General features: G+C 40.7%; 1 protein-coding gene across 5 annotated transcripts in view; it reads left to right on the top strand.

Moving 5' to 3' along the window:
* Snx1 (sorting nexin 1) overlaps positions 1 to 19,594 on the top strand; it is a 56,969-nt gene that overhangs the window by 10,384 nt on the left and 26,991 nt on the right. The window contains exons 2-5 of one of the 5 annotated variants that reach the window (XM_076212501.1): positions 709 to 1,014; positions 8,016 to 8,090; positions 14,440 to 14,622; positions 17,261 to 17,385. In XM_076212501.1, the coding sequence (XP_076068616.1) occupies positions 709 to 1,014; positions 8,016 to 8,090; positions 14,440 to 14,622; positions 17,261 to 17,385 (689 nt within the window). Of the gene's footprint in view, positions 1 to 708; positions 1,399 to 8,015; positions 8,091 to 14,439; positions 14,623 to 17,260; positions 17,386 to 19,594 lie in introns of all 5 variants that reach the window. The other 4 variants (XM_076212499.1, XM_076212502.1, XM_076212500.1 and 1 more) reach the window with 4 other exon arrangements.

Genomic DNA, 19,594 nt, shown 5'->3' with positions numbered 1-19,594 from the left:
TTGTGAAGAAATTTTAGGTCAAAAGGCAGTATATTGTCACATGTGAATAAAGTATGGAATTCTTTTATTTTATTACCATTACTTGTTAGTTTTATGTATTTATTATTTTTGTATGTTTGTGTATGTGTGTGTTTTGTGGCAGTGGTAAAGAAAATAAATATGGGTTTAGTAGCCCATTAAGATAAGTTAGATTAAACAAAGCAAAGGTGAAATATATTACAGAAATATAAATTTCTACTTAATGTAAAATTTATTCAAATTTTGAGTTGTTAATGGAAGTCACCTTTGTCATTTTAAATTACTTAAATCTGAGTTTTTTCCCTCAGTTGAAGTCATCTGGTATTAACTAGAACTAAAGTGATGTATGCAGTATATATTCTTGAACAAGTTTTTATTAGGTAGTCTGCACCTAAATTTGAATGTTTTGCCAAACAAGTTGGCAGGCATTTAGAACAAGTCCATAAAATATCTTTAGGAACTGAGGAAGTAAAGGTGTGATCTCTAGGCATGGTGGGAAGGTTCGATACAATGAGTAGTTTTCGTGATGATTGCACGTAGTTGCTCCACTGCTAGAAATAGATACTACTGCTGGTCAAATTGTGGATAACCAGAATTTATGTGCTTTGTCTTTGCAATTGGTTATCCATGATAATGTGTTTGCATGACATTTCAAACATGTGGGTAATTTCTGTCACTCGTTGTTTGCAGTCACCAGTGAGTGAGGGGGGAAGTCTGACACCCACAGTGGAGGAGGACGTGGAGAAGCCCGGGGAACAAACTGATCCTCTCTCTGATTCTCCTCCTGAAGCTGCTGCACATTCAACCATTCAGGCCCAACCTAGTGACAGCACCAGCTCCCCTCTTTTCTCCCAATCTCCCTCACTCCCTCGTGCTGATACCCCTCCCATGACCAGTGAGCCTGTGGACTTGTTCGAGTCTTGCTCATTGGGTGGGAATGACTCGGAGGATGTGACTCCCACTGCTGTGGGCCCCATGACTGCTGGGCAGGAGCAGGTCAGCACCATGAGTGACCCTTTCTTTGATGATGATATTCCTGATGACCCAACTTTGCTTATGGGATCCCTGGTTGCTCCTCCTCCCACGCCCCAGCAGGACTTAACCAGTCCTGCCCTTGCCCCAGCACTGCATGATGAGACCTCATGTGTTCTTGACTCCACTACTGACCTTGACACTACCATTAAAGCTGAGAAAGAAGTAGATCTTGTACCCTCTGTGTCAGCTTCTGCACTAGAACCAGTAGACATGGAAGAACCAACTGATGATGCTTCTAACGTGGTTGAAACGGAGGCCCTTCCTCAAAACAGCAGCCCTGGCAATCCTCCAGTCTTTCTTGACGACATTGACACATCCGAGATTCCTCTTGGCAATGAACCTGAGGTGCACTAGGCTTGCAAGGCTAACTCTCACATCTGTCTGTCCTCTAAAGCATGAAGGCAGCTAAACTACCCAAGTATGTCTACAAGGAAGGAAATTTAATAGGAATATTTTGGAGAATTAACATACTCAAATACTATCTTGGTATACCTTAGTATTTCATTTCGGTATTTGTTTTAGCTGCCTTCATTTGCTTTTTTGTATTTCTGCACGCATGTAGTAGATGTGCTTTGTCCTAATACATTGTTTAGTTGTTGTCTGAAGCTGGAAGGCTGTACAAGTCTCTGTAGCCTGTAATTGTATGGAGTTTGCTTTAACATTAAGTTAATATTGCATGTTTTTAATGTTGTAGTTAGAGGGTCTTAGAGTATGATCTCTATTTTTTAAGAGCACTTTTTTTTATGTGAGGTGATTTTTTTCTATGTTTGCTCCTAATGTTTTTGTGTTTTGCTTAAATTTATGATTTATGGCATGCAACTTCACAAAGGTTAGGTTTGCCCACTGGAATTTAGTCATTGGGTCTACTCAGGGAGATCTTCAAAGAAGGTAATACTTGTTTCATTTTGGTATTAATTTAAGATATTTTCACTGGTCCAGTATGTATATGTGTGTGTGTATAGAGGTAGAATGACACGGTCGTGTGATTAGTGGCACAGTTGTGTGATTCATGGAATGCTATGAAGGAGGCCTTTGTTCAGCAATGGACTCAGGATGTCTGATTTGATTTGATTGATGATAGAGGTAGAAGGGAGGGGATGGGGGTGAGTGGAGAATGACTGTGTGGATGATATTTTCTTTCAGCACAAAGGGATTTTCTCCCCATCTCTTTTCTATGTCTAGTAAGGAAAGGAGGGGATGGGGGAGTGGTTGTGTTGGGGTGATATTTTAATGCAGTCCAAAGGGATTTCTCCTCTCTCCTATATTTTCTGCACAAGGGACAGAGAGAGGGGGATCACCAATTAAGTGAAGTGGCCTTACTGTGGATGTACTTATTTGCTGCTTACTTCAGACCCTGGGCAGTGGGCAGGAGATGGGGATGACCCTTCATCCAAAAGGAGCTAAGACGGGAGGGAAACAAGGGTGGTGAATGGGAGTGGAATGGATGTGTGCCTTGGACTTGGCTACCTTCCTTATAAGAGGGAAGAAGCACTTGCTCTGTGTGTGTGTGTGTGTGTATTTACCTAGTTGTATGTATGTATGTACTGTAATGTTTTGCGTTTTCAAAAGTGAGACTGGCAAGTGGAAAATGTTGGAAAACATAGATTGTATCAGGGACACTAATATAATCTGTTTTGACTACAAGTCTTCATTGTGACAAATATTTACAGATTAGAAATGCATATAATCTTAGTGGATCATCCTATCTCATGTCCCAGAAGCAAACATCCCAGTTGATTCACACTCTTGCTAAGAACCAACTTGGCAGCATCCATTGAGAAATTAACAAATCCGTCTGTGGCAGTGGCAGCTCACATATAGGCACTGTGGAACTGCAGCACCCCTTATTTCCACTTGATGTTATCAATAACATTCAATATACATACATACAATATATAATCCTTAAGCTTAAAAAAGAATTCACGATGACATCAAACAGCCCCAGTTTATGAAAAATAAAATACAAAAATCTTTGTATGGAACTGTGCTCTGCACACTTCCAGTGGTGGGGTCTTTGGCTGTTGTGTGCATGCGCACATAGGAAGCTGCACATGAGGCTGCAAAGAAGAGAGAGAGCACTGTCGCTCCCACAGTGCTGACCCTGACATGCTCATGTGAGGTAATTTTTTTTCCCCTCTGCGTGTGTTGTTTAAAAACCACGTACCATAATCAATAATGTGATATTATAGAATTAGATTATTATCCTGCTTCCAGCTAGTCTATTTGATTTTTTTTCGTATTCTTCCAGGAAAACTTAAATTTGTTTTATATCTGTTTCCTTTTATACAATATTAAAACCTTTTATACAATATTAAAACAAAAGCTAAAAAATTTCTGGAGCAGCACCCCTACTAATTTTAGCTACGAGCCGCCACTGCTTTGTGGTTACTTCTCCCAGGTTGAATATAGCATCCACCAATCTTGTCATTCTCCTAATAAGACCCTGGTGATGTCTATAGTATACCCAAGACACCCTAAACTTTATACTGTATGGAAATAAGCTCCACCGCAAGGACTCGAACCTTTGCCGTAGCAACTGCTTATTCTGAAACAAAGGCAGTTGCTACGGCAAAGGTTCGAGTCCTTGCAGTGGAGCTAATTTCCATATGTCAAAATGACACACAACTTTTTACTGTATACAAAGCTGTCTGTATTAACATTTGTTCTTTGATTCTTATGACCTTAATTTTTCACCCTGTTCCAAAAGCTGTTTGTACACAAACTTGTTAACATCTCGGCTTCACTCTCTTGTGGTACCACAAGATGTTCATAATATTTCTTTTCTCATGTGTATATTTCTTCTGTTTTTTTTTTTTTTTTTTTTTTTTTTTTTCTGTTTGTTTAGCAGGGTAGAGTAGTTATTGGAAGACTGTTTATACAGGCCTTCTCCCCATACAAATTCCTCACTACATACCCTGAGAGCTCATAGGTAGAACCATGTCACTACCCTAGTATTTTCCACATGTGCTGTAATAAGAAATATATGCAGTTATTTTAGTAGGTGATTGTGCCAATAGCACTGTATGGGGCAGAAAAGGGAACATAAGAGAGGAGTTTAAAAGTTATTGAGATGAGGTGTTTGAACAGTATCATAGTTGTTACTAGGCTGGATAGTGAAAAATGAGGTGAGGAGGAGAATGGGAGTGGAAAGGGAGCTGGGAGATAGGGTTGATGAAAGAGTATTGGGATGGTTTGGACACATGGAAAGAATGAGTGAAGAAAGACTAGTAAAAGAGGTGTGGAAGGAGTGAACATAAGGGGACCTAGGATGAGATGGATGGATGGGGTAAAAGGGGCATTGGGAAAGAGAGGAATGTTTGTTGAGGAAGGATGGGAGATTGGGGTGAATGGAGAATGGTTATGTATGGATGATGCTGTGATGCATGAGGGGGAGTGGGTGGGGGATGGGGGTATGAGGGAGTATGTGTGAGAAATAAATTGACACAGCCTGAAGGGATTTCTCCCTATCTTCTCCTTTTCTGCATGAGGGAACAGGGGGGGGGGTCACAGGTTTAATGAAGTAGCCATGCTGTGGATGTGTTGTCTTGCGACACCGCTTCTGACCCAGGGTAGTGGGCAAGATGCAGGGATGACCCATCGTCCAGGAGGTGCCAAGATAAGAGGGTGGAGGGGAGTGTAGTATGTTAGGGATGGAATGGGTGGGAGTGGTTTTATGCCTTTGTTTTTTGGCTACCTCCCTTGTAAGGGGGAAAAAACCCTCTGGTGTATGTATGTATTTTAGTAGGCTTCCTATATACGGAAAGTGAAATTTCCCCTCAGCAAGGAATGGCAATTTTTTTTTTATCAAATTCAGTTTCCATCACAGACTTGACGTTTATTAATTCCATTGAGCATGCAGAGCTTGTTATCCACATTTTGTTTCTTTAGGCATCACCACCAACACACAGTCCAGTAATCATCCTTAGATTTAAATTCTTGTATTGGGCTGTATTGCCTTGTTAGCAATTCAAAAAAATTATGTATGTGTATAGAGAAATGTATTTCTTTACATCCACATGACATTCTCACTCAGTTTGTTTTCATGACCTCTTAAAGCTTTCTCATCCTTAATCAAGAGATTAGTTAATGTAGTCAATTCCCTTTAGCAATGAATACCCAGTCATCTTTTTCTTTGATCTTTCACTGTTGCTTTATATCCTTGACTCATGGTATACCATACCACTAATGCATTTTCTAGTCGTGGATGGATTGGGGTTTGAGGTTTTCATTGTCTCCTCATTGTTCTGCAGCAGTCCATGTCTCCCACAATCTTACTGATATGTCTGTCAGGTGGCAGGTTCTTTTATCAACATTGCCAAATCTTTTTCCTCATTTGCCTTTGTAATGGATTCTCTTCCCAACTGATAGTTCAAAGATAGTCTTTTTGAGCTATTTGAAATACTTTGCATTTTTTGACAAATTAGTTTTCCATTCTTGGCTCTATGCAGATATAGTGTCTAGATCTTTTTGCAACAATCAACAGATCTCATTCTTTACTGTTTTCATAATCTTTGCATCATCTGCAAACTTTATACCATAGTTTTTTGTAATTTCCATCATGTCATTCACATAGATAAGAAATATGGGTGCTAGTATTGAACTATGTGGGACTCTGCTGGCCTCTACTTTCTATCTTAATGCTTTGTCCTTTATTACTATCTGTGTATGCGCCAGCCTTTCAGAAAAAATATTTTGTCCTTTTGATTAATGTATGGTCCAGTTTCCACACAAGTCAACCATAAGGTACTTTATCAAAAGCTTTTTAGATTGAGGTACATAGTCAACCCAGTCCTCCCTTTCTAGGAGCACATCAGTCATTCTCAAGTAAAAGCTTAACCTCTTCAACAAGAGTCAAATATTCGTGTGCATATCAGGATGCCTGATGTACAATGATGCATCAGAATATGTGCATTACAAAATATATAGTTACTGCTGTTATATTCGTTCTTTCACCCTGAATGAATAAAACATCACAGGATGTGATCAACCCTGTTCACAGAATAACGTGGTCCCTCAGCAACAACTACAAAATGAATATAATTAGGAAGCCAACACCACATCCTTGTATATCCCACTCATGGCTCATGATGCATACATAGGCATCATCATATTCAAGAGGTTAATAGGTTTGACATGCACGACATTCCAGATCTAAAGGCAAACTGTCAACATGTTCATCTCTATATTTGACTGATCAATTTTTTTACAATTATTTCTCATAATTTCATATTTGTGGTGGTGAAAGATGGCCTTTAATTCAATGGAATCTCCTTACTTCCATATTTGTGAATTGGTACCACATTAGTCCTTTTCTACTCCTGTGGCACTAACCTTGCAGTGAACACACAACAAGACTGAATCTTTTCTTCCAGTCATTCCCTATATTCCTTAAGAATACAGTTGGAGGTCCCATTAGATCATGAAGCTTTTCTCATGTCCAGTAGTCCAAAGTGACAGCATTTCTTTCACTTCTATGTTTACATTTTCTAAACCCAAGTTATTGCTCACATCTTTCCTCTAGGAAATTGCTCTCCACTGTGAAGACAGATTGGGAATTTGTTCATTATTTCTGCCAGAAGCCTCCTCAAAACCTCACCATCCACAGTTAACTCGGTGATTTCTTCCCTGCATTTTAAATTATGATTGGTAAACCAGAAAAACTGTTCATCTTTGCATGTATCTGTGATACCCATTTCAAGATTTCATTCTTCCTACCTGCAGATTCATGTGTGGTCATAACTAGTTCATTTGCAAGCTTACTTTGTTCCCATGGTTCTTCTCGCTCCATTTATCCCAAATTATTTCTCTAACAACTGCCTTCTAGGGGGTGAGGGGATTATTACAGAAATAGAAAAGGAGTTAGATAACCACAAGAATGCTTTTGCCTTTAATGCTATTTTTATCAAAGAAAATCTGCTCACCCTCTTGGGGGCGAGGGGATTATTACAGAAATGGAAAAGGAGTTAGGTAACCACAAGAATGCTTTTGCCTTTAATGCTATTTTTATCAAAGAAAATCTGCTCACCCTCTTTTTATAAATCATATATATTGTATTAATATTACCATTATAGATACATAAGGCATATATTTACTATAATTACTAATACATGAAACATGGACATTCAGGGACTAGTTTATTTTTATATAGCTTAACTAATACTGTCCAACAAAAATTCTGTGCTAATTTTCTAATGTTCATAATACAATAAGGGTTATTAGACTAAAAATGCAAGAGATATAAGATATTTGTACATAATGGTATGGGACCAATGACATGTACCTGCATATGGTGGTCCTGCAAGATGGGCAGCTTTGCTACCTATTTCCAAAAAACTCCTTGGCCTCCATTAGGAGGTGCAACCCTTATGGGTTGACACTTGGTCTCTGGCCCAAGCTCTCTCTCTATCAACTTTGTGTTTCTTGCACCTTTTCACCTCTGGAATGCTAACATGTGGTAACTGTGCCCTTCCCATCACTTTCAGCCAATAATATTGAAATAGTTACACACCAGTACAATACATGGTTGTGTAAGGTTTTTCTCCAACAAGATCCATGGGACAGCCCAAGGGTCTTCTAGCCACTATTGGGCGCCAATTTTCCAGTCTGTGAAACCCGAGCCAACAGTTGTTTAATCTATAAGTGTTTTTGCAAACTTTATCTTAAGGTAATGGAATTAATGCAGTTGTAGTGGTTGCCACTGCCATTGATTTTTCTTTGACCATGGTCAAGTAACCTAGACAAATCAAGATAGGTCCCAGTAATTTCATGTGATGTTGAAAAAAAAAAATGCATTTGTGAAATTGTTCATGTGCTTTCTTTAATGTGGTGGTGTCATTATGATTGTTAATTTGTATTTTGCTTCCATGTATATAGCTTTGTTTCACAAATTGATAATTCTTGGAATATAGAAATTGAGATGTATGAAATGAAAAGTAAATAATTAATGACCATTTTCATTTCAGGAAGTATCTTTAGATGACAATGATGACACTGGAATCTTCCAGAGTACAGCTGCCCCTAAGCTCCAGCTAAATCAGGTAAAAGTTGGTAGTTATAATTAATATGTTGTCATGATATTCCTATGATTTGCCTCTATATCTACTCCATTCACCATCACATGCAACTCCACTTATCAAGCCTTACCCTTTACACTTGCATATAACCTGCCACCTGTATCATACCTTGTACTTTATCATATACTTTGCCACATTAACTCTTTTACTCTGTCTTGCATACCTTTCCAAACTTGGTCACCTGCTGTTTGTCTGACCTCAAAATCAGCTTCACATGCACATGTCATCCACAAATAACTGGTTCACCTCCCATGTCCATCCATTCTCTCCTACAAATTCTAAACCTTTGCCTAACACTCTTGCACTTACTTCCCGTGCCACCTCAAAAAAACTACCAACATGGATTCATAGAGGTCCACACTTCTAGCACACTTTGCACAAGCATCACTCCACAAGTATGAGAGATAAAGAAAGAACGGTTATAGTGGCATGTCTGGGTGGAATGTAAAGTGTTTTATGAATTAGGCATAAATAATGCAATCAGTAAAGTCCCTAGACATGTACTATTAAGAGATCATATAGACAGACTTCCACACCAATGACAAGAAATGGTTAACACACTTCATATGTAAAGTATAGTCAGTCTCATTTCCCCCCCCCTTTTTTTTTTTTTTTTTAGTTGATCAAGTTCTGTTTTTTGAAGAATGATTTCAAATTCTTAATACTGTCCTGTGCCATTTCTCTGAATATACATTTCCTTTTTTGCCAAACCGTGGTGGCGGAGAAAGAATACTGCCACAGTCTTCCCACTTGAGTCATAAAAGGCGACAAAAACGGGACAGGGATAGGACTTGGCATCCTACACTCTGTAGCCCCAAGGGGGACATTGCTATAAAAAAAAAGGGGGGGGAGGCATAAGTGTGTCTGGCATGAGTTTTCCAACCAGAATCCTAAGGTTTGGGTCTTTTAATGTGTGTGGATGTGGTGCAGATTAGAGTAAAAGGGAAGAGATGGTAGTATGTTTGTGAGAAGATGGATGTGTTGGCATTGAGTGAAACTAAATTGAAACAGAGGGGTGAATTTGGGAATAGTGAGGAGGGTGTCAGGAGTGAAGACAAGGGAGAGAAGGGGTGGCTATACAGGTAGTTCTCGTTATATGCAGGGGTTCCGTTCCGCAGACCCCCCGCATATAACGAATTCGCATATATCGAACTATTGAACCTATGGGAAAAAGGGGGATACGTTCTCAACTCGGATTGATTTTTTTTTTTTTTTTTCATATTTTATTTTGGCAAAGGGCTTACATACTGCATCTCATATATGTTTACATACATTTTAGCACAAGGCAATGGATTAGGGGCTGAGTGGTGCAGGCTCATCGGGGTCTTCTTCATCATGTAAACATCACTTATTTCGCCAAGCGTATTTTCTTCAGCTGTTTGAAAAATCAGTCTGTTTACAATTCACATTTCAGACTGCTTGCTACGCTTAAACTGACTGTTGATGTGCTCTGGAGATACACAGGCAGGCTTACTGCTTAGAGTTTATCCAGTGCGGAGAATAAACGATAATTCTTGCAGAGAATGAAAATTGACGAAATTAATTGGGGCAGTAATAAGTATCAAAAATTAATTTGTTTGTGAAAAAAATAATTAATTTGTGTATCAAAAAAGCTTAATTACCTGCAGAAAGACAATGGTTTGGCCTATGAAACAGGAAGGATGCCTAAGACGATGCCGTCTGTACAGCTGCCGGTGTTGTTGTTGTGATAACGCCGCAGTGATGCCAGCTCTACCTAGCTGATGCAGCCAGTGTTACCACACGGCTTTATGCGCACCAACTTCAAATATGTAATAGGTATTTTGGAAAAAATAATCGGCCGCGACTATTTTTTTTTTTTTTTTTTTTTAGGTCAAATCGCATATCTTCGAATATATCCCCGCACATATCGAAAAGTGGTGCAAATTCTTGAATCGCATATACGCGAATTCGCATATATCGAAGTCGCATATATCGAGAACTACCTGTACTAATTAGTGAAGAGATGGTTAAGTGTAGTGGAGTGGAAGGTTTCTTCAAGATTAATATGAATGAAGGTGGAACTGGGAATGGAGACCTGGGTCTTTGTAAATGCATATGGGCCTGGTAGTGAGAAGAGTATAGAGTAAATGGAGGGTTTTTGGATAGATTTAAATGAGTGTATAGAGGGTTTAGGAAGAAATGTCAATCTAGTGATTGGGAGATCTCAATGTTAGGGTAGGTTGTGAAACAATAGACAGAGTGGTTGGGAAATGTGGGGTGCCAGGAAAATGTAGTGAAGAGTTGGTGATATGTCTAGAAAGAGTTGATGATAGCAAACAGTGTTTAGGAAGAAAGTCAAACATAAGTACATATGGGAGAGGGTGGTGGATGGAAGGGTGGTAGATAGGGCTTTGATGGACTATACAGTGGTAACCAGGAGAAGAGTAGGAAGAGTTTTGGATGTACATGTTCTTAAGGGAGAGAGTGGTGGAATATTGGATTCTTTTTTTGGGGGAAAGTAAGTTAAGAGTGGAGGATAGATGGAAAAGGAGAGAAGGTAGGGAGGTGTTTAGAGTAAACTGTTTAAATGAGAAAGAAAAGGAGGACGAGTACAAAAAGCTGAGAGAAGAGTGGGAGGTAATGAAGGATAGAATAGAACTAGGAGTGGAGGAGGAATGGGGATGTTTCAAGAAGGGAGTCACAAGGTGTGCAAAGATGTGTGGAACAAGGTGGATGGGAGGAAATAGAAGGAAGAGTAGGGAGTGGTGGGAGGAAATAGCAAAGAAAATTGTAGAAGAGAAGAAATGAGCATTCACAGATTGGTTGCAAAATAGGATTAGAAACACATGAGAGGTACAAAGAAAAATGAAGGGAAGTAAAACATAAGATAAAGGAGAGCAGATGTGAAATAGGATAAGAGTATGACAGAAATTTTTGAAAGTAATAAAGATGTTCTGGAAGGAAATTAAGAGGAAGAGGGGCGAATCAAGTAGAGAACAAAAGGTAAGAGGTGCAGATGGAGAGATGATAATAGAAGAGACGGCAGTAAGAGGAAGATGGGCAGAGAATTTTAGGGAGTTGGCTAAATGTGAAGGAGGATAGAGAGGGAAAGGTAGTTGCAGTGGAAAGTGCTAAGAAAATGACCATGATGAATGAGGAAAATTAGAAATAATAAAAGATGAGGTGAAAGTTATTAAAATGATGAAAACTGGTAAGGCCCCTGGGTTAGGTGAATGTCATGTGGAGTGTCTGAAAAAGGGAGGTACAGTGATGGTGGACTGGGTTGATTACCGTTTGTCTAAAAGAGGGTAGAGTGCCTGTATAGTTCCACTTTACAAGGGAAAAGGGAACAAGCGAGTGTAGTAGTTTCAGAGGGATCAATTTGTAGAATGTAGTTGGGAAGGCTTATGGGAGGGTTTCGATAAAGAGAATTAGGTGAGGAACAGTAGGTGTTGTGTGGATCAAATTTTTGTGGTAAGGCAGATATGTGAGAAAACTTAAGGAAAAGGTAAGGATGTTTTTTTGGGCCTTTATGGATTTTGAATAGGCTTGAATGGGTAGGCAGGAAGGCACTGGGAAGTATTGCAGATATTTGGGGTAGGTGGAAAGCTGTTAAGAGTAGTAAAGAGTTTTTGCAGTACTAGTAGAGCCTGTGTTAGAACTAGAAATGGAAAGAGTGTGTGGTTTGAGGTAAAGGTGGGACTTTGCCAGGGATGTCATGTTGCCATGGCTGTTCAATTTGTACATGGATGAGGTAGTGCAAGAGTAATGGGCTGGGGATTAGAGATACATATACCAAAGGCTTTTTTCTCCTTACAAGAGAGGTAGCCAAATAGAATAAGGCATAATAACCATTCCCACCCATTCCATCCCAAATACACTCCACTCCCCTCCACCCTCAACCCTCCCTCTTATCTTGGCATCTCCTAGATGACGGGTCATCCCTGCACCTTGTCCACTGCCCTGGGTCAGAGGCAGTGTCGCAAGACACAGCACATCCACAGCAAGGCCGCTTCATTAAATCGGCAACCCTCCCCTCTCTGTCCCCTCATGCAGAAAAGGAGAAGACGGGGAAATCCCTTCAGGCTGCGTCAAAATTTTCTCGCACATACTACCTCACCCCCCATCCCCCCACCCATCCCACCTCATGCATCACATCATCATCCATAAACAACCATTCTCCATTCACCCCTGTCTTCTGTCCTCTCCCGTCCTTCCTCAACAGACATTCCCCTCTTCCCCCCTCATGTTCACTCCCTCCACGTTGGAAAGAATGAGTGAAGAAAGACTAGTAAAAGAGGTATGGAAGACAGATGTGGAGGGAGTGAACATGAGAGGGCAACCTAGGACGAGATGGATGGATGGGGTGAAAGGGGCTCTGGGGAAGAGTGGAATGTCTGTTGAGGAAGGACGGGAGAGGACAGAAGACAGGGGTGAATGGAGAATGGTTGTATATGGATGATGATGTGATGCATGAGGTGGGATTGGTGGGGGGATGGGGGGTGAGGTAGTATGTGTGAGAAAAATTTGACGCAGCCTGAAGGGATTTCTCCCAGTCTTCTTTTCTGCATGAGGGGACAGAGAGAGGGGGAGGGGTCGCCGATTTAATGAAGCGGCCTTGCTGTGGATGTGCTGTGTCTTGCGACACTGCCTTTGACCCAGGGCAGTGGACAAGGTGCAGGGATGACTCATCCAGGAGGTGCCAAGATAAGAGGGAGGGTGGAGTGGAGTGTATTTGGGATAGTTGAAGATAAATGTGGGAGAAGTAAGGTGATGAGATGTACAAAGGGAGAGGATGGCATCAAATTGGAAAAGAGTATTAAGGGGTGAGAGACTGGAGGAAGTGAATAGTTTTAACCTCTTCACTCTGGGGCACATTGCACGTCTAGCAGCATTAGGTGCCCGGCATGCGATGTTGCGTCATAATAATCGCATTATAAAAAATAAAGTCGGTGCTCAATCATTCGTTCTCTTTCACCCGTGTATTTTGATAACCATAGAAAATTGATGAAGCCATTTTAGAGAGAATGGAAATTACATAGGTACGGCTACAATAAATATAATCAAGATGGCGACGTCGGCATCATCGAGTACCCACTTGCTCCTCATGCCGCCTACGTAGGCGTCACCGTATGGAAGTGGTTAAATACTTGGGTGCAAATTTGGCAGGAAAGGGATGAGTGAAGGTAGAATGTAGAATGAGAGAAGCAAGTTAACTCCTTGTGGTATTAAAAAGTAATTAGAAATAGACATTTGGGAATGGAGGCTAAGAGGAGATTGTATGAAGGGAGGATTGTGCTGACAGCACTGTATGGGGCAGAAACATTGAACATAAAAGGAAGAGTTTAAATTTATTTGAGATGAAATGCCTGGGAAGTATGGTAGGGGTTACTAGGTTGGATAAAGTGAGAAAGGAGGTGAGGAGGAGAAAGGGGATGGAAAGGGAGTTAAGAGATAGGGTTGTTGAAAGAGTATTGGGATGGTTTGGACACGTGGAAAGAATGAGTGAAGAAAGATTAGTAAGAGGTGTGGAAGAAGTGAGCGTGAGGGGGCGACAAAGGATGAGATGGATGGATAGGGTAAAAGAGGCATTGGGATAGAGGGGAATATTTGGTGAGGAAGGAAGGGAGAAGACAGAAGGTAGGGGTGAGTGGAGAATGGTTGTGTATGGATGATGCTGTGATGCATGGGAGTGGATGGAGAGTGAGGGAGTATGTGTGACCAATACTTGACGCAGCCTGAAAGGATTTCTCCCAGTCTTCTCTTTTTCTGCATGATGGGACAGAGGGTGGGTGCTGAATAAATGAAGCAGCCTTGCTGTGGATGTTCTGTCTTGTTACATTGCCTCTGACCCAGGGCAGTGGGGCAAGATGCAGGGATGACCCATCATCCAGGAGGAACCAAGAAAAGAGGGAGAGAGGGGTGGTGAATGGGAGAGGAGTATGTGGGGATGAAATGGTTGGGAATAGATTTATGCCTTTGACTTTGGCTACCTCCCTTGTAAGGGGGAAAAAGCCCATGGTAGTATGTATTTAATTTTTCAGTCATAAAAGTGCTGCATGACTGTTCTGTAGGGATGCCATATAAATTCCTAAGATATTGATGGCATAAAACTTGCCCAATCAACACCCCATAAAGGAGATCGGCTCATAGGGCATGTTGTAATGCAGTATACAGATCATCATCATGACATCAGGATCACCATCTAGCACTTAGTACCAGCACAGAATAGGTCTAATCAGACATGTATCAAGATGTCCACACCCCATAGGAGATTGTCTGAGGTTGGAAGTGAAGAATGTGGAACAAACCAAAAGACGCACCTAATTTCGTCCAATGGTAATTGTTACAGGATTCATTTGAGTCGCCAGTGCCACCAGCCAGCAGTGTCCTTCCTCCAATGGGTGCTCCCCTCAGTCCTCCAGTAGTTGCAGTTGTCAACCCTAGTATTGCATCAAGCCATGCCACTGCCTCCATCATGCCCACCCCTGTAGAGCCCACCCTTACTACAAGAACACAGAGTACTACTGAACAGGTATTTTCATTCTAATGTTATTACTGTATTGTCTTGTCAGCATTCAAGCATCAAGAACTGCAAGGAGATTTTTTTGTCATTTAATCTTTTTCTACCATTCTTGGATTTGTTTGACAATTTGATTTACTTGTTTATTATTATTAATTTGTATGTTTATAGTTAAGAAATCTGGATGTGGATCATAATTACAGAGTGAAGGTTACAAGTGAATATCTGGGTGGAATGTGAAGTATGTATTGGTAATTATTTTTGCTTCATGTCTCTGACTTAAAATCTACAGCCCCACAATGTAGACTGGCATTGGTCCTTCCCTCCCATAGATCTCTGGGAAGAAACACTGGACATTGGTTTAGACATAGTTAATTAAGGCTAAATGCAAATAGAAAGTTGTATGGAGGACTGTATCCACAGTATTGTATGAAGACTTGGGATGTAAGGAAGGTAAAGATGAAGGGGCATTGTTTTTAATGAAGCAGCCTTGCTGTGGATGTGCTGTGTCTTGCAACACCGCTTCTGACCCAGGGCAGTGGGCGAGCTGCAGGGAGACCTGTCACCCAGGAGGAGCCAAGATAAGAGGGAGCGAGGGGGGTGGATGCGAGTGGAATATGTGGGAATGGAATGGATGGGAGTGGATTTTATGCCTTTGTATTTTTGGCTACCTCTCTTGTAAGGGGAAAAGAGCCTTTGGCATACGTATGTATGTATATTTTGTATGGTTTGTAAGGTTATTTTATTGTGGTTGCTATAATTGTTGTTGTTCTTGGGAACCATGCTGTGGAAACAATTTAGTGTTGTTCTCAACAACTATTTGAAGAATGTGATCAAATTCCATTTGGTGTTCGAAGTCATGTGATCAAATTCCATTTGGTGTTCAAAGCCAGGGCTTGTGACTTCTTTTAGTATGTTTATTTTCTTGTTGATTTTCAATGTCAAAACTTTGATGTGTGGGCTGTAGGTCATGTAAATATCAAAAGTGAGACCAGGAGGTTTTGAGTTCTTCTTGTTTTTTTATGCCTTCTTTGATATTGGTAGATTATATATGCTTGCATAATAACTCTTCCCCCACCACTTCACATGGTGGTTCCTGTGAAATGAGATGAACAAGTGGGGTTGAGGACTACTTTGAACTGTATCTTTCACTTTCATGTGATATTCAATGAGGATGAGTGTTTGTGTGCAGATGTTTTTATTAGGGTACATTTTGCTGTTGAAGCATAGTTGAGGTGGGGGTGTTCTTGTGAATGTTTGTAAACTGTAATTAGTTTCTATTTGTTGCTGAGGAGTTGATTTTCAGGTTGATTTTCATTGTCATATCTTTGATGACCCTTCATTCACAAGGAGCAAAGATAAAAAGGAAAATACAAGTGTTAGATAAGTGTAGGGTGGGTTATGTCTTGGCTAGGCCACCCCCCCTTATAAGTGGGAAAGGGTCTTGTAGGATATGTACGTAAGTATAGCTATCTTTGCTTTATAGTTGGAGTTGGAGTTTTTCCTGTAGCCTTGATTAATCAAGGATAAATGTAAGGGACACATCTTTAGTGATTTATGGTCCTGCTTAGAGGTCATCCTCAAAGAGCTGTCTTGAGGGTGTGGGTGATCCTTCTTCCCCAAGATGCTGAGATTGTTGTTGTTGTTGTTGTCGTTCCCTAGACTGTCTGTCCGAGCAGTCCCGTCTCCCCAAGGAATGCCACAGCCGAAACTGGGTTTTCCCACAAATCCTTTATAGAGTGTATGTTGTGTTGTTTGCGTGCATGATTGTGTATAATGCAGTCTTCCATTGTGTAGTATGGTATGGGGTGAAGTGTTACATCCTGGGCAGCTGTTCGCAATGCAGTCATCCAGCCTCTTCTGGTAGCTTAGAAGTGCTGGTTGGTGGCCACACCGCAGTCTGGCCAGGTGGACTCTGTCCTTTCGTGGGAGAGAGGATTCAGAAGTGTGGATATCAGGGGGTCTGGCATGCAGCAGTATGTTGTCTTTCAGTGTGTTAATAGAGTGGTGAGTGATATGATTATGAATATGTTTCCGAAGGCTGGTATTTGGTGGTTGTGGAGGAAGAGAAGAGAGTATCTGTGTGATACAGGTCTTTGGGTGTTGTTTTAATGTTTCTTGGTGTGTGTGGGTGTTCTGCTATGTAGTGTAGCGGGTGTGATGTGTTTGTGGTTGCTGCGGCAAGTGTTTGTGTGCCTCTCATGTCAAGGTGGTCCTTGACTTGAGGACTTTTGTTTCATGGTGTAAATGGTCTGTAGGTGTTGTATTTGTGCAGCCTGTAATTGTTTTTAGGGCTTTGTTTTGGATGATTTGAAGGGTGTTGTGGTGTCTCACTGAAATTAGGAGCCCATGCAGGACTCGCATAATTTATCACTGAGCGTATGCATTGTTTGTATATTGTTGTATTAGTTTCTTTGTTTTGTCCAGATGCTGAGAGGGGATGGGTGGTTGAATGGGGTTTGTGTATTATGTTGGTGTGTATTTTGACTCTGTCACCCCATTGTGTATAAAATAGATTGGGAAATCTGGATTGTCTGTATATATGTAAAAAATGGAAGGTTAAAAGGGCATTGGTGGTATCTATAGAATTTGAGGATTTTGAAAGATCTAAGTCTATTTTTTCTTTTATGATGTATTTTCCTTTTTTCAGAATGATAATGAAAAAAAAGATGAATTCATAGAGATCACAGTGACAGACCCTCAGAAAATTGGTGATGGCATGGGTGCCTACATGGCATATAAAGTTACAACGAAGACCAACATTTCCTACTTCAGGTAAAAAATCCAGTATTAATGTTGTATTTTGGCAAGCTGGTGATAGCAGTAATTGTTGGGTTGCCCATGGCACAAGTGAAGACACTAGAGTAATTGGGGAGAACTGATCACCCTATTGGGCCCCCATAAGATGTTCTTCAATCCAGATATGTAGTGTTTGTTATGCAATTGCTGTTCCATCTGTCAAGATGTGTGGGAAGCAGCCTGGCAGAGTGGGCAGGTCAGCTGTTGTATTCCTTAACTGGTTGGCATGTACTGAGTGTTGTATGGTGGATACAACAGTCTAATGCTTACATTCAAAACTGTATCAACATCGAATAGGCTTGGCCACAGAATCAAACTGTCATAGATGTAACCACCACACAGAATATACTGAACGCTTCATCCTGCAGTGCCCCACAATAAGTCCCTAAACTACATGATAATATTTATCCAGTGAGTAAATTATGGTCCCATCCGGTTGCTGGAACCAGTTACCTGTGAGTCTCCTGCAAAAGAAGTGGGATAATAAATTGATTGAATAGGAAGATTGCAGTTGTCATTAGAGTCCTGTGGTACCCATTAGTGTCTCCTTTCTACTCTGACTTTTCATCTTGCTGCTGTTCTTGTATGTCTGCCACTTAGTCTTTAAACCCATTTCATTGTATTTCCATTAAGGCCAACATTTTCCAAGAACCATAGCAGTCTTCTGCAGCAGTTTGTCAAATACCTTTCCCAAATCTAGATGTACACAATCCACCCATCTCTCTCATGCAACACGTTTACCATTCTCAAATAAAAACTTGCCTTAAAAAAAAAAAAAAAAAATTCAGACAAGATTCCCTTCTCTTCAAAGTATTTCTTTACACATTTAAGTTATCATACTGGTTAAGTACACTGGTGTGTAATTTGATGGTGCCTCCCTGTTTCTTCCTTTACATAATGGTACCACATGTGCAGATCTTCAGTCCAATTACACTTTCTCTCTTCCAGTAAACATTCATTCAATTTATATAATTTATTCACTGTGTTCTTTACACTTACAGTATAAAGTTTGAAATTCTATCTGTTCCTGTGTCATTTTTAATCTCCAGCTTCTTGAGTAATTTAAACACCTCACTTACTTTGACTGTCATTGTTTTTAACATATTTTTCTTCACGTTTCTCCCTGAAACTTGTTCTTGAACACTGATAAGTTTTTATTCATTGTTTATGCTTGCATTCTTGCATCTTCATACATACATATATACATAAACAAGTACGTACATAAACACGTACATACATAAACATGTATATGTAAATGATGAAAAAAATCATCGAAGCCCTGATACGTCCAAGGCTGTATAGGGAGTTAGTAGTATGGTCCCTACACAGTGAAGTATGTAAGTAAGATCAAGAGAATACAAAGAGCAGCAACAAAACAGGTCCCCAGCCTGGCAGATAAACTATACGAGGAAAGACTAAAAGTACAGTACTGGGTCTACCAACATTGAAAGATCGAAGAGAGGTTATATGATTAGTGTTCATGTCACTAAAGGGGATAAAGTGAAGTGACAGAAAAGATGTGATTAAAGATGGGAGGGCTTTAAGAAGTCATAGGAGTAAATTATGAAAGACCAGGTGTCTAAAAGTTTTCCATATAGATGCATAAATATGTGGAATAGCTTGGATACAGACACACACATACATATCACGTGCATCGCTTTATGCACAATACATACATATGACAAGGGCTTTTTCCCCCTCACAAGGGAGGTAGCCAAAAAACAAAGGCATAGAAACCACTCCCACCCATTCCATCCCCTACATACTCCACTCCCGTATACCTTCTTCCCTCCCTCTTATCTTGGCACCTCCTGGATGACAGGTCATCCCTGCATCTTGTCCACTGCCTTGGGTCAGAAGCAGTGTCACAAGACACAGCAAGGCCACTTCATTAAATTGGCGACCCCCCACCCACCTCTCCGTCCCATCATGCAGAAAAGGAGAAGACTGAGAGAAATCCCTCCGGGCAGCATTAATTTATTTCTCATTCGTATTCCCTCACCCCCCATCCCTCTCACACTCCCCCTCATGCATCATCCCCCTAGTTTCCTTTTTTCACGTAACCCTGTGGTGGGGGGAAAGAATGCTGCCACCAGATCTTCCCACTTGAGTTGTACAAGGCAACAAAAAACAGGAATGGGTTAGGACTAGGAATTCTGCTACCTTTAGCCCCAAAGGGGACATT

Source organism: Oratosquilla oratoria, chromosome 30 (genome assembly GCF_046742065.1).
Source record: "Oratosquilla oratoria isolate Oo_2021 chromosome 30, ASM4674206v1, whole genome shotgun sequence".
In the NCBI taxonomy this organism is placed as follows: Eukaryota; Metazoa; Arthropoda; class Malacostraca; order Stomatopoda; family Squillidae; genus Oratosquilla; species Oratosquilla oratoria.
This window is presented reverse-complemented; position numbering and strand designations above follow the sequence as displayed.